This window comes from Physella acuta, unplaced genomic scaffold (genome assembly GCF_028476545.2).
Source record: "Physella acuta isolate Inbredline_101_S28 unplaced genomic scaffold, ASM2847654v3 ptg000543l, whole genome shotgun sequence".
In the NCBI taxonomy this organism is placed as follows: Eukaryota; Metazoa; Mollusca; class Gastropoda; family Physidae; genus Physella; species Physella acuta.
Genome location: NW_026732062.1, coordinates 788,232 through 804,348, shown reverse-complemented (window position 1 = coordinate 804,348; position 16,117 = coordinate 788,232). Strand labels below are relative to the sequence as shown.

The window sequence follows — 16,117 nt, the reverse complement described above, 5'->3', positions numbered from 1 at the left end:
AATTTTTTCAATTTCGTAAAATTTATATTTTTAAATTGGAATTTGTTTTTTTTTTTGTTTTTTTTTTGCAAAAATGTTAATTTTCTTATAAATTTAAAAGTTTTTATTTTAGATGCTAGACTTTGATTTCTTTTTAAAAATTTTAATTTGTTTTTTTCAGGGTTGTAAGATTTTAAATCTTTTTTAAATTGAAGATTTGTCTTAAGATTACATATTAAAGCGTTGTTTAGGTTGGGGGGGGGGTTGTTTTTAAATTGTGATCTTTGATTTCTTTAGTATATTTAAAAGTTAATTTCAAGATTTTTAACTTCATTTATTTTTCCAATTTTTTTTTCAAAGATAGTAAAAAAAGTTAAATAAATAGTCTTCGATTTTATTTTTCAATTTTTTGAAATGTATTAATGTTTTATTTTTATTTTAAATAGTTATTTTTTTTTAAGATTACTAAATTTGTTTGTATAAAAATGTTTCAAGTTTGTTTCATCTTTTTGCTCATTCAAGCAACCCACAGAGTATAAGAAAGAGGTAAAGTTTTAAAGATGTACACATTTTTATTCTCAAGCAAAAAATGGCAACAAAACAAGCACTCTTCTGTTCAACACGATTTATTCTGCCTTTACGAAGGTCTACAGTAGCTTGCTGGGGACAGTAACCAATCAGTCATCTAGAGTTTCAGATTGGCTGTCGCTATGGAAACGCGAGGCGTTGCCATGGCGATGCCCTGGCGGGAGGGTTCCATTAGTAATGGCGCGCGTCATCGTCATTTGCATAAGCAAGACGTCATCGTGTCTGATTCCAGCGAGTGTATCAAAGCGAAGGGACCAATTGTGTTTACGGGTGGAGAGTTTGTAAACGAGTTATGAATGATGTTACTGCGGGACCAGACTTTCTATTCGACTTTTGTTGACGCGATACGATGTTACGAGTAACTTTGAGACACTTCGACTGGCAACATACTAACGCTGACCGTTCACCATACACAAAATGACATACTTGACCGCAATCGTACGCGCATAGATCATAAGAATTCGTTACGTTTGAAACAAAATTACAAAAGGAAATCGTGAAAAAAAATCTGAAATATTTGAGTTGATTGAATTACTCGCCCTTCGTGGGCAAGCCTAAAGATTTGGATGACTAAAGATTTTCAGACAACTTCCTGAGGTTTAATTTCTGTAGCCTTCGGTTTGTTCAAAAATTGAAATGCCTGTTGGTGCTCTCGTTCAGAAACTTTTTAAAATGTCGACATTAAATCTCGAAATTTCTAAACGAAAAGATTTTAAAATTAAAGAAGGCATGAGTTTTTGGGGGAAAAATTGGAAAGAAATGCTTGAGTTCGGTACTTAGAAAGTACAATTTGGACTCAATTTAAGTTCTACACAAACATTCTTACAAATTTTGTTTACAAAGTGTGACGCAATTAGTTCTAAGATACACACCAATATGTTTACAAGTTTTTAATGATAGCTTAAACTTCTTTCTCAGTCCACGACCCTGGTGTTAGATGTCGACGTGTTTTAGTGGACTCCCAGTGGCATCAAAGTCCTAAAAGCCACCGAGAGATCGTGAAACTGTTCTGATATAGGTAGAAAATAAAAGAAGTTTTTTGATGGTTTCGATGGTGGTGTTGCGTTTTTTGAAAGCGAGTGCGTTTAGAAGCACTTGCGGTGGACGATGGAGGGGCCAGACTCATCGTATTCCTGTTTGGAGATCCACATCTGTTGGAAGGTGGAGAGGGAGGCCAAGATGGAGCCACCGATCCATACGGAATATTTACGCTCTGGTGGGGCAATGATCTTGATCTTCATGGTGCTGGGAGCCAGGGAGGTGATTTCCTTCTGCATACGGTCAGCAATACCTGGGAACATGGTGGTGCCTCCAGACAAGACGGTGTTGGCGTACAGATCCTTACGGATGTCGACGTCGCACTTCATGATGGAGTTGTAGGTGGTTTCATGGATACCGGCAGACTCCATACCCAAGAAGGATGGTTGGAAGAGGGACTCTGGGCACCTGAAGCGCTCGTTGCCAATGGTGATGACCTGACCGTCGGGAAGCTCGTAGCTCTTCTCGAGGGAGGAGGAGGAGGCAGCGGTGGCCATTTCCTGCTCGAAGTCCAGGGCGACGTAGCAGAGTTTCTCCTTGATGTCGCGGACAATCTCACGCTCAGCGGTGGTGGTGAAGGAGTAGCCTCTCTCGGTGAGGATCTTCATCAGGTAGTCGGTGAGATCACGGCCGGCCAAGTCCAGACGGAGGATGGCGTGGGGGAGGGCGTAACCTTCGTAGATGGGGACGGTGTGGGTGACACCATCACCAGAGTCGAGCACGATACCGGTGGTACGGCCAGAGGCGTACAGGGAGAGTACGGCCTGGATGGCGACGTACATGGCGGGGGCGTTGAAGGTCTCGAACATGATCTGGGTCATCTTTTCTCTGTGGGCAGATACAGATATGCCAATAGACGGTCACAAAACACGGGGGGGACAGATACAGATATACCAATACACAGTCACAAAACACAGGGAGAGAATATAATACAGATAGGAAAACACAGGAACAGATACAGAAAGAAAAACAAAGGAACAAATACAGAAAGGAAAACACAGGAGCAGATACAGAAAGGAAAACACAGGAACAGATACAGAAAGGAAAACACAGGAACAGATACAGAAAAGAAAACACAGGAACAGATACAGAAAGGAAAACACAGGAACAGATACAGAAAGGAAAACACGGGAACAGATACAGAAAGGAAAACACAGGAGCAGATACATAAAGGAAAACACATAACAGATACAGATATACCAATACACAGTCACAAAACACAAGGACAGATTATAATACAGATAGGAAAACACATGGACAGAAATAGATAGAAAAATACACAATCTAACTCGCCAAAATCAGATATAGAGATAAATAAGGTTTGGGTAATGATTATAAATTTGCAGTAAAAATAAAGCTTTTTATAAATTGGACTGAATAATTCATTGAAAGAAATGAAACTGTTGTTGTTTTGAGAAATCGTTTGACATTAGTTTTACAGGTTTACATTTATGTTCTCTTATTTACGTTCTTTTAGCAAGATTTGATGAGAAAACTGGACAGAAGGAACAGTAGAATTGGCCAAATACCGTGGGGTAACAAGGAGATTAAATACATTACGTAATACAGAAGCTACACACATACACACACATAAAGCATCACACATTTGGATGTTGCAGAAACTATCGCGTTAAACATAAATTGAAATAGTGAGACAAAGATTTTGTGACAAATGATGACATTTATATTAACAGTAGATCTTCTGTTTTTTCGTTCTTCTTTTTATAGATTGGATCAAAGAAAATGTTTATCTTGTTCAACAATGGAATGTTTATTTTTCAATAACTGAATTGTTAAATGTTGTATTCGAATACAACCTAATGTTAGATCATGTCACTAGAACATGTCACAAGAACATGTCACAAGAACATGTCACAAGAACAAATCGCATGAGCACCAGCTAGAAGGTTTATCTGGCGCCTGCTATAGAACAGTTCAAATTCCCTCAAGTCCTCACTATTTCAACAGCTGTTTACGGTTAGTGCTGGGTACTTTAAAAAGCTGAACGTACCTGTTGGCTTTGGGGTTGAGGGGGGCCTCAGTGAGGAGGACGGGGTGCTCCTCGGGGGCGACTCTCAACTCATTGTAGAAGGTGTGGTGCCAGATTTTCTCCATGTCGTCCCAGTTTGTGACGATACCGTGTTCGATGGGGTACTTGAGGGTCAGGATACCTCTCTTGGATTGGGCCTCGTCTCCTACGTAGCTGTCTTTCTGTCCCATACCAACCATGACACCCTGGGGAGGACAGCAACACGTTAGTTGGGGGGTCGGGAGGAATAAACAAAGACAAATACATCAGAAAAAGGCAGGTATTTTAAAGGGTGGAAGTCTAGGTGAAGTAGAGTGACCCAGTTTTGTTTTTAAAATTGCGAGTGGATTTGACAGGTCGAAAAGTTGAGTTTTGTCAACCGGTTCAAAATGCCGGCAGAACCGGTTTAATGAAGGGCTAACGATCTCATCAAATATGATTATGGGGTCTCGGGAGGGAACACATTAGGGAACACGAGGAGGAAGATAACAATCTTCACATACAGCATGTGTTTAGCTAACCATGTGGTTTTCTATGTATTAAGCTAACCATGTCTAAATATTGAAGCCATGGTTATGGTAGGGGTAGAGGAGCTAAGACAATGGAATAATGTGCTTAAACATCTAGAGGTAGCCATGAGCTAAAACATTTTGAATAATGTGCTTATAACATTTAATGTTAGCCATGAGCTAAAACAATATAACATTTCAAGCTTAGCTAGAACGTATAAAAAGCTTTCGAATATAACATACAGGCGCTTTTGTTTTATGGATAACTCGACACGATCTAAGCTTGACATTCCAGGATCGCTGTCTGTGAGTAATTAATTTATGGGCTTCGAGTGCGGTTGAATAAACAATCACCCACCCCCCACACCCTCTACCTAGCCTCTCCCTGAGTTTTCAAGTGGAATGGAAGGTCTTCCCGTCCCACCCCACCCCTTTCTTCCTGCATGTGATAAAAGAAAGCTGTGCTCTCTAGTTGCGTGCCACGTGGTGGTACCACCACGTGACACGATGTGGTACCACCACGTGTGTAATGTGGTGCCGGTCTAGTAGTGTGCCACTCCAAACAGTATTTCCCCCAGTGTTCATTGGTCAGTTTAACAGAACAAAATCTTAGATTCTATTCTATAGTATTCAAATGATTTGTTTCCTTTACTTTAAGTACCGAAACGTTTTAAGTTTTGAGTTCTGAACTTTTAATGTAATCTTATTCAGAAAATTAATTGTTTCAATTTAAAGTCATTAAATGTTTTCTTTTACCTAAGTTTTTTGTCAAAAGTGAAATGAGAAATCATCTGATTAAAATCTTTTTCTTTTCTTGTAGTAGACTCTTTTGTTTCTAGTTTCAATACATTCCAGCCTTAAGTTGTCCTTTTGATATTCCATTAAGTTTTGCTAAGTGTGGGGCCGCGTGCCCAAACACACTCCCAAATACAACACACCCACAAAGGATTGTCCACCTGAGCTAAAAATAGACGCATGAGTAAAATGCCTGCGCGCTCACCCCATGACGTCACCGCGGGGCTACCCAGGGGCCGGTAACTCTCGCTGCCATATAAGTCCATGCCAAGATGGCGCTGGCAGGGCGTGCTCGCGCGCGGTGCATGACGTCACGCACCCCATGGGTTACCGGTGAACGCTCTCGCCTAGGAACCGCCGCCATCTTTTAAAAAATCGCGTGCCTTTCTTTGGGCAGCCTGCCATAAAAACACCTTTCCCGCCTTCCAGCGTGGTTCTAGCGAACGATTATTGGACAAACTTGCAAACTTTGCAAAATCGATATAGGTAGATCAGCGATTTGATTTGATATCATTCCTAGTTATTCACAGTAATCGAACGTTTGTATTTACTTCCAATCATTTTGTTACTGCAGCTAGATCTAGCAATGGTCAGCGAACAAGGACTAAAGAATAGAAATACGGAGCGAACAAAGAAACAATGGTAAACTGCTAGGAAATAAAACAAGTAGAATACTTATCTAGTGAAATAAAACAAGTAGAATACTTATTTAGTGAAAAAAACAAGTAGAATACTTATTTAGTGAAATAAAACAAGTAGAATACTTATCTAGTGAAATAAAACAAGAAGAATACTTATCTAGTGAAATAAAACAAGAAGAATACTTATCTAGTGAAATAAAACAAGTAGAATACTTTCTAGTGAAATAAAACAAGTAGAATACTTATCTAGTGAAATAAAACAAGTAGTATACTTATATAGTGAAAAAAAACAAGTAGAATACTTATCTAGTGAAAAAAAAACAAGTAGAATACTTATCTAGTGAAATAAAACAAGTAGAATACTTATCTAGTGAAATAAAAAAAAGTAGAATACTTATCCAGTGAAATAAAACAAGTAGAATACTTATCTAGTGAAATAAAACAAGTAGTATACTTATGTAGTGAAAAAAAAACAAGTAGAATACTTATCTAGTGAAAAAAACAAGTAGAATACTTATCTAGTGAAATAAAACAAGTAGTATACTTATCTAGTGAAATAAAACAAGTAGAATACTTATCTAGTGAATACAGACAGAACACAGTAATGTATAGATGTAGTGAGAGACAGATTTTAGGAATGGGTTTAAGGCATAGAGGAATATTTGAAGTATACACGGCGAGTTTGGGAAAAGTAAAGTTTATAGGTAAATAAGATTTGAGGAAAAGCAAAGTTTACAGGTAAATAATAAGAATTTGGGAGCAGTAAATTTGTTAAGTCTACAAAGAGTAGCTAAAAAGTGAATACAAACATGGATCTGAAACTCGTTAGAACGAAGCTAAAAATAGATCTAGGTGGGGTGCATTTAGTATTGTGTTGCCAGCTTTATATAGATATTTGTCCCAATCGACATATTTTTAAACGTTTCTTTTCTTTTTATTTAGATAAGAACTCTATATAAATGTCTACAACCATTCCTTTTAAAAATATTCTTTTGTTTTACTATCTTCCTGTACATAATATGGGATCTTATTTTGCTTAGCTGCAGATTTAAATTTAGAAACGAATGGAGGATTGTACAAACGTGTTTCACTCCAGATATCAGACAGTAAGAACTGATTGTATTAGCTCGTATTTAGGTAGTTAAATATTCAAGCTAGTTCTACACATTATTTGGTAGTTAAATATTCAAGCTAGTTCTACACATTATTTGGTAGTTAAATATTCAAGCTAGTTCTACACATTATTAGGTAGTTAAATACTAAAGCTAGTTCTTGATATAATTAGGTAGTTAAATCCTAAAGCTAGTTCTTGATATAATTAGGTAGTTAACCAAGCTAGTTCTTGGTTAGTTAAATGAACAAGCTAGTTCTAGATAGAATTAGATATTCAAATGAATCAAGCTAGTCGTATTTATAATTAGGTGTTACAATTTATAAAGCTAGTCCTAGATATAATTAGGTATTGAACTCAATCAAGCTAGACCTAGATATAACTAGGTATTGAATTGAACTAATCTAGCCATATATATATAACTAGGTATTGAATTTAACTAAGCTAGCCATAGATATTGCTAGGTATTGAATTCAACTAAGCTAGCCATAGATATAACAAGGTATTGAATTCAACTAAGCTAGCCATAGATATAACAAGGTATTGAATTTAACTAATCTAGCCATAGATATAACTGGGTATTGAATTTAACTAAGCTAGCCATAGATATAACTAGGTATTGTTATCAACTAAGCCCTGGATATTATTAGGTAATGAATCAAGCTAGTCCTAGATAACTTTAGGCTAAGCTCAATAAGAACACGATTAAGCTCATGAAATCGCGATGTTATCCACTGCCAATCCAGAGCGAAGAAAAATTAAAAACAGTTTTATCGACAGCAAGCGATACTTTGTGTCATCAGCACAGGAAGATGTGAGTGCATGCTGGATGGTATTGACACAATCACTGCTAACTCCAGTGTTCGAAGCACATTATTACCAAAACTTCTAATTGAATCATTTAATCACAGTTATTAATTAATTAATTAATTAATCAACTCACCTGATGACGGGGTCTGCCGACAATGGATGGGAAGACGGCCCTGGGGGCATCGTCTCCGGCGAACCCGGCTTTGCACATGCCGGAGCCATTGTCCACTACGAGGGCAGCTACTTCATCGTCGCACATGGTGATGTGTGGTTGTTGTTGGGGAGTTACAAGAAGTACGTCGGTCTGGGCACCTTCGCTGGCTTACGAAGAGTCTGGTGCTCAGCTCTGGGATCTCGGCGCTTATATACCCGCTGGGCCGTGTTCTCAAGACTTCCAGGAAATCTGTCGAGCCGAGATCCCTTATTTGGCACGGCATGGTTCCAGCTATACGTGAGTACTCCACCGGTGGGGGAGGGGGTGGGGGGAGGGGGCAGGGGCTGAAGGAAGACGAGCAGATTTAGGACACGGTTGAAAATAGTAGGCGGGGTGGACGTGTGAGAGTGGAAGCATCTAGGTCAAGATGGAGAGGGCGGGAGTGTCAAAGGTCAGGGGTCGTGGAGGTGTCTGGGGGGGGGGGGGGGAATTTGTAGAGTAGGATATCATTTTCTTCTCGATCTCCTTGCCGGTGTGTGTGTGTGTGTTTGTGTGTGGGTGTGGGTGTGGGTGTGCGCGCGTCTGTACGTGTGTGCAGCGTATACGTGTGAGTGTGCGTGTATGTGAAAGTGTGGGTTGTATTGAGAATTCCATTTGCAGCACAATTGTTGGCACTATTTAGAGCCAAAGCTCAACAGTTATCGAACTGCCTAAGACAACATTCCTATGCTGTTAGGGGCATAACCAGGGCACCTATAGGGCATTTGTCATTAAATGTTATAGTTTAACAATGGAAAAATATTTTTGTTTTATTTTTGTGTGGAACTAAGTGTGTGTGAGGGGGAGGGGGGGGGGGGGAATGCAATAAATTATATTTGTGTGTGTGACTGGCAAAAAGGGGGGGGGGGGACTACTTTAATTATGTTCAAAGAATAAAAGAACCCACGTGTTCTCGTCAATCAAATGGTGCTGGAGGGTTCGGGTTTTTTGAAAGATGAGGGGTTCGAGACATAATGATGTAGGGGTTCGAGACATAATGATGTAGGGGTTCGAGACATAATGATGTAGGGGTTCGAGACATAATGATGTAGGGGTCAGTGACATTTCTTGTTGGGGAGGGTAGGTAATATTCAGGGGGGGGGGTCTGATGGTTATGTGATACATGCCCACACATCTTGAGAGGAGATTTGATTTCAAAGCTGTATAATAGGGGTTTTAGTTTGATGAATGTTCGTAGGGTTTTGTATTTGATATGTTTTTTGAGGGGCTAATAACCTGATATGTTTTGATAGTGGATAAATTTTGATAGTTTAAGCAAATGGACCTGAATTTTTGTTTACATTACGGTGAGGGTTAGAGGGGCCCTAAAGGTGGGTTCCTTTTCCTCGCCTATGGCAGTGGGTATGTTTTATGATGGGGTCTAGGGGATCTGGAGTATGGTGTATGGTAGTGGGGTCTATGGGATCTGGAGTATGGGGTCTGTTTTAAGTGGCATGGTCCGTGAAAGTGTGGAGTTGTGTTGTAGTTGCTCGAGTTTGTAAGCGAGGTATGTTTTAGTCTAATCTTCATCGATGTAGTCTACCGCCGCCTGTGTCATTCCATTGTAATATTATTTATTTATGAGAGTACACGTACTGAAGCATCCACTTCCACCACCCTCCACCAACACCATCCACCAACACCTTCCACCAACGCCTTCCTCCAACACCTTCCACCAACACCTCCCACCAACACCTCCCACCAACACCTTCCGTTCAATCCTTGTTTCCTTTTAGTCCACCCATCAGACTTAAAGTTCAAGGTTACTGGTACTTCACTCAACCATACCGGTGTTCCTACATACCTTTTAAAGACCTGATTTTTCTGGCACCTTCAGCCGTTGGTGCCCCGCCCCCCCCCCTCCCCCCCCCCCTCCCCCCAGCCACCTTGCCGACTAGTGGCCAGCAGACAACCTCAGGGAAAAAAACCACCAACCACAAAGCGGTGAGAAAGGCTAAAAATAGCAGAATATTCAGGGGAGAGTAGACCATCAATTTTAGACATTCGAAACGCGAGTTACTTCCCTGTGATGTTTGCATGTTTGGCATACAGCGATAATTAGCACACAGATCGCGCAATCTGTTGGGCTGTTGAGGCAAGTAAACAGTCACATCCGTTTCCATATTGGATGAAACAACGGCTCAACTGTTGGGGACTGTTGGGGCGGCTGTGGTCTTGTTAGATGTGCAGTAAGGTGGGGGCGGGGTGGCTGTTACTAAAATTAATGGGACCATCAAATGAGATTAATGGGAGCCCTTATGAGATTAATGGGACCACCAAATAAGATTAATGGATCCACATGATGAGATTAATGGGACCACTTGATGAGATTAATGGGACCATCTAATGAGATTAATGGGACCACATGATGAGATAATAGGACCACCTTTTGACATGAGACCACTTGGTTGTAGAACGAGATGGTTGAGATAAATAAGTCGGGTTACCACGTGACCACCTCACTAGCCCACCTCTGTACGTCTCTATAATTGTATCTGACTCTCCCATCCGCTACATGTTGAAGTAGGTTACAGGTGTCTTACAACCGGTGCCAACGTGATCACCTGTGTGTCTGGAATTACCTGCTCTAGGTGTAGGGGAGGGGTGGTTGCTCAGTGCCGTGAGGTCAGTCACTGAACGGTTCTATACGTCGTCTGCCCCACTGCCTGGAAGTCTGTGGAGATCTTGGAGACAGACCAGCAGACTTCTGGCGGGAATACTTGGCTCACACGCCATCGACATGGGGCTAGCTGGGGTTGAACTCACGCTTCAGCTGGTGACGGTCTAGTTGGTTACAACAAGCACTGGCGCTAACACGGTTCTCTGATGTCTTTGAGAACATAAGTTTTAAGATTTGTCTTGTTTTAAGGCCTTACAACTGTATAAATACGTGAACTGTCCTAAACTGTCCTAAACTGTCCTGAGCTGTCCTCAACTGTCCTGACCTGTCCTGCGCTGTCCTCGACGATTTGAATTCGACAAGTTTTATGTCCTTTCTTTGCATTAAAATGTTGTCGTACTTGTAACATACAGAAAAAAAATTTAATCAGCAATTATGGAATTTTGTATCACCACCCACCACTATACCGACACCCATATTCACACGTGCACCCACACACGCACACCCACACCCACCCATTAACGCCCCTCTGCCACACATACCCACACATGCACGTGCGCACAATTACTAGACACCAACGCTGTACAGCCACCAGCAAGATTAGACACCCCGAGACTACAACAGGTCCGCAGATAATGGACATGCGCACTAGATCTCCGCACATAATTGACATGCGCACTTGATCGTTTGTACAGAACCCTCATCTAATTTTAGCCAGTACAATTGATATTGGTTGGCTATTTATATCAACTGACGTATACCTCACCGTACGTTACAAAGTTGACTTTGTAGGTTACTAAGGTAGGGGAACAGGGCATTTCCCCCCTGTCAATTACCCCCCGGACATTTCCCCCCGACATTACCCCCCAGAGTAATTACCCCCCCCCTGTCAATTACCCCCTGTCAATTACCCCCCGCCCAGTAGGATATTACCCCCCCCCCGAACAGGGTTAGGGTTAGGGTTAGGGCTAGGATTAGGGCTAGGGCTAGGGCTAGGGCTAGGGCTAGGGTTAGGGTTAGGGTTAAGGTTAGGGTTAGGTTTTAGGGCTAGGGTTAGGGTTAGGGCTAGGTTTAGGTTTAGGGTTAGGGTTAGGGTTAGGGTTAGGGTTAAGGCTAGGGCTAGGGCTAGGGCTAGGGCTAGGGTTAGGGTAAGGGTTAGGGTTAGGGCTAGGGTTAGGGTTAGGTTTTTGGGGCTAGGGCTAGGGTTAGGGTTAAGATTAGGGTTCGGGCTAGGTTTAGGTTTAGGTTTAGGGTTAGGGTTAGGGTTAGGGCTAGGGCTAGGGTTAGGGTTAGGGTTAGGGTTAGGGTTAGGGTTAGGGTTAGGGTTAGGGTTAGGGTTAGGGTTAGGGTTAGGGTTAGGGTTAGGTTTTTGGGGCTAGGGTTAGGGTTAGGGTTAAGATTAGGGTTAGGGCTAGGGTTAGGGTTAGGGTTAGCGTTAAGATTAGGGTTAGGGCTAGGGTTGTGTCTAGCTTTGGTTTTGGTTTTGGTTTTGTGTGAAGTTTTAGGCTAAGGTGGATGCTTAGGTTTTGGTGTATTTCTTAAGGTTTGGATTAAAATAGTATATAGGTATAGAATTCTAGTTAGAGTTAGGATTCTAACTTGAGAGGGGGGGGGGAATTCCCCGGGGGGGGGGGGGGGGTAATTGTCAGGGGGTAATTGCTCCGGGGGGTAATTACGGGGGGGGGGAATGTCCCGGGGGAATTTTCCAGGGGGGTAATGTCCTGTAGCCCATAGGTAGAGAGTTGTTCTTTATCTCTTATAATCTTCAAGTTCCTGACACGTTCTCTAGTAATTTTTTACTTTCTCGTATATGCCAAGTAGGCCTATAGAGAAAGTCTTGTAATCGTGCAAAAAAAAATCGAGAACAAATCTCGACGGTTTACACCTCCCTGAGTCTGAAAAACATAGTTTTGTAATCTTGTTCAAATGTCTGTGTGTGTTTGTGTGGGTGTGTGTCTGTGTGTCTGTGAATACGATAATTTGAGTACCTTTACAGCTAGGTTGATGAAATTTCATATATTATTCTATCAACTATGTAGATCTGTATTTACTTTTCAGCGATTTCCGATAAACGGAAGTTGAACTTTTTCTACGTTCAATTTTTCAAAGGCTTATAACTTGAGCACTATTTCAGATAGATAAATGAAATTTAACATGTAAGTAAAAATTTTAATTCTCTGCCTACTGTCAAATTTTGAGTTATTTCCGTTGACCGGAAGTAGTAACTTACACTATTTCCGATTTCTAAAAAACGCATGTGAATTTATAAAGTACTAATAACATTCCGCTCTATTATACACATTTTATTTGTCGTTCGCTTGGTGCGCATTTTTTTTCTCTACAAGATTCTATTCTATTTTTAAAAGTTTAAGCAATTATGATGGATTAAAAATATTCTCTATATCCCATTTGCCATCCCCCGTAGTGTTATATAAGAATATTCGAGAAAGTTTAGGGGAGATCACTCCCGGTTTATTTTTAACACACATTGAATGAAATCATTAATACCTGTAAGTAATTAGCAAACAGTTTTATAATTAGTTAATGAAAACATCCAGGAACAGCGAGTCTAGACACACCCACACACTGAGCAACAGACGGAGTACACATGGGCGACGGACGCCTGGGCGATGTGAACTTGGGCGGCCCACACTTGGGCGGCAGAGAGTAAATCTAGAATTTTCCCAAATATTTGTATCTTGCTCTTAAGCAGAGATAAGTAAATCTTAGTCGTGTGACCTTTTGTGTAAATAGCTGTATGAATAGTGTGCATATAGCTGTGTATAGCTGTGTAAATCTTTGTAGTAATAGCTGTATGAATAGTGTGCATATAGCTGTGTATAGCTGTGTATAGCTGTGTAAATCTTTGTAGGAATAGCTGTATGAATTGTAAATAACTGTGATAAAAGATTTCAAAAAAATGTTAAAAAGTAGGATTTTAGAAATCCAAAACCTAGATAAAATTTTAATTAATTCATAATAAAAGTTGTCATCTAGTTTTAACGTTGCCCATTGGGCTAACGTCCGATTCATTTTAAAACCACAAATTAAAACAAATTCTGATATAATGTTTCTAGACAAAATATAAAAGAATATATGCAATGTTAAAATGATTCTGTAAACGCGTTGTACTTTAAAAAACCCGAAGGCTGACGGAATTCTAAAATCATCCAAGCCACAGTGAAGCAGACGTGAAGGTACACGTGCATGTTCGCAGACGATGAGACCTGACTTCCTGTTGAGAAAGCTAAACCTCAAGGTCTTTGAATAAAGGAGCTTAAGAGCGCTGAGCTTAGATTCTTAGCTCAGATTCGCGGGCTAGAGATGCAAGGCGTAACCTGGGCCGCAGACGACCTGATTTCGTCATCAGTTCTAACGTTGGCCTACTTCCAGCGGCGGCAACACAAGTCTTCCTGTCGGCTGGTTCCGTGTGTGCCGTCTCACGACCAGAGTGTGTCTGGCGCCGCCCCTGGTTCCCCACTAGCACTGGCGCCGCCCCTGGTTCCCCACTAGCACTGGCGCCGCCCCTGGTTCCCCACTAACACTGGCGCAGCCCCAGGTTCCCCACTAGCACTGGCGCCGCCCCTGGTTCCCCACTAGCACTGGCGCCGCCCCTGGTTCCCAACTAGCACTGGCGCCGCCCCTGGTTCCCCACTAGCACTGGCGCCGCCCCTGGTACCCCACTAGCACTGGCGCTTCCCTTAATGGAGAGTCTGGGAGATGCCAGCGCATCTACGGGACGGGGTAGATCTAGGTCAAAGGTTGAAGGTCGCCATCTGCATGTGAGTAACGAGCAGGTAGAATCCCAAGTTAGCCATGACGTGCTGTAGTGTATGGATGGGTGGGGGTGCGGGGGCGGCAGGGAGGGAGGGGGTGAGTTGTAGGGGTGAAGGTTGAAATTGTTGGATTGTTAAATTCGTTGCTGTGTATTTGGGTGGTGTGGGTGGTGTCGTTAGTAATGTACGAGTGGGGCTAACGTATATATATATATATATATATATATATATATATATATATATATATATATATATATATATATATATATATATATATATATATACAAATATATATATATATATATATATATATATATATATATATATATATATATATATATATATATATATATATATATATATATGTATATGTATATATTTATATATGTGTAAATATACTAATTGAAGTGAATCATTGAATGCTGACTTAACACCCGCTCGATATTATCTATAGTGAACCGAACCCTAGTCTAAACACACCTTGACTAGACAGCAACAAGTCACGCCATTTGAAACCCTATACAAGCATTCATTCAATCTCAGTCTAAACTTATCTGTGGTACGGTACAAGATTTGAACTATGTTGGAATGGCCGCAACGTTCATTCTGAAAATGTAATCATAATAACATTTCGAATTATTAATATTTTAACTTTGGTTCTGAAAGAAATAAAATCCTATGGCATCTTTCGTAAACAAAGTAATTCTATGTGAAATCTAAAACAAAGAGATTCGAACCCCATCCTAAACCAGCCATGCCCTGACCATCATCGGCGCGAGTCGTTACTGTCAGTCTCATGAGTCACGTCTCTACAATTTGAAACAAAACACATTTTTTTTTCTCCCGCGGGTTGCACTTTAGTTTCCGTTGTGGTTTTAATACACGAAGACGGGGGTTAATTGCCCTTGTCAAACCACGTTGAATGTGTGAATATGAACCAAGGGGAGGGGGGGGAGGGGGACGTGGGGGCTGGGGATGAACTCCCAGAGATGTTGCTTCATAGGTGAGGTGAAGGGGGTGGGGACAGAAAAGGGGTTGGTCTTGTTGTGTTAATCTAAGTGTCTTGACAGATGATAGCAGAGTGGGGGTGGGGGAGTGGGGGAGCGAGTGTGTGTGTGAGAGGGGGGGGGATTATTTGTTTACAGCAGTAAATGGACAGTACCACTAACCTACAATCCCCTTATCCAACTGTTAGACCTAATCGACTGGACAGTCCCCCATTATATGTTATGTTGAAACATCTCTACATAAATCTTAAGCATACAGTAGCCCTTAATAATATTTACCCCACAAATTTCAATTAGTAAGTTATCTCCCATATGTATATGTAAAGTATGCTGTCTTATGTCTGTCTTTACTTTCAGCCCCCCCCCCCCCCACCTGAATGAAAACAAGCTTCCAGCCATTAGAACCATCACCAGACGTAACAACATTAGGTTCACCTCTCTCCCCCACCCCCTGCTCCACCCCACCGTTTCTTTCTCCCCCCCCCCCCCCCCCCAGCTATTCAACCCGCGACATCTCCGCCCCAAACTGGACTGGCCATCTGGCATTAGACACGTCACTCACGTCTGTTGTCTCCAGCATACGACATGATGGAATAGGGAGGGGGGGGGTTGTATACAGACAACCAGATACACACATAGATCACACACACACTACACACCCACAGACACATACACACCCACACACACATACACACATAGATCACACACACACACCCAAACACACTTACACACATAGATCACACACAAACCCACACACACATACACACACGTAGATCACACACACACACCCCAAACACACATACACACATAGATCAAACCCCCCCACACACATACACACACATAGATCACACACACCCACACACACATACACACATAGATCACACACACACCCACACACACTTACACACATAGATCACACACACACCCCCACACACATACACACACATAGATCAAACCCCCCCACACACATACACACACATAGATCACACACACACACCCACACACACATACACACATAGAT

General features: G+C 41.5%; 1 protein-coding gene across 1 annotated transcript; it reads right to left on the bottom strand.

The window, feature by feature from the left end:
• Nucleotides 1-589: 589 nt before the first annotated feature.
• Nucleotides 590-7,864, bottom strand: LOC131946008 (actin, adductor muscle). Its single transcript, XM_059306639.1, has 3 exons — nt 7,634-7,864; nt 3,617-3,840; nt 590-2,433 (listed from the first exon to the last, which is right to left on the bottom strand). Exons 1-3 carry the CDS (start codon nt 7,757-7,759, stop codon nt 1,653-1,655), a joined length of 1,131 nt encoding a protein of 376 aa, XP_059162622.1. The 5' UTR covers nt 7,760-7,864; the 3' UTR covers nt 590-1,652.
• Between the last annotated feature and the right edge of the window lie 8,253 nt (nt 7,865-16,117).

Excerpts from the sequence above, each read along its gene's own strand:
- LOC131946008 (XM_059306639.1), bottom strand. The coding sequence starts at position 7,759 with ATGTGCGACGATGAAGTAGCTGCCCTCGTAGTGGACAATGGCTCCGGC. Across the intron at positions 3,841-7,633 it reads TCGGCAGACCCCGTCATCAG|GGTGTCATGGTTGGTATGGG; the intron begins GTGAGTTGATTA and ends TGTCCTCCCCAG. Across the intron at positions 2,434-3,616 it reads CTCAACCCCAAAGCCAACAG|AGAAAAGATGACCCAGATCA; the intron begins GTACGTTCAGCT and ends ATCTGCCCACAG.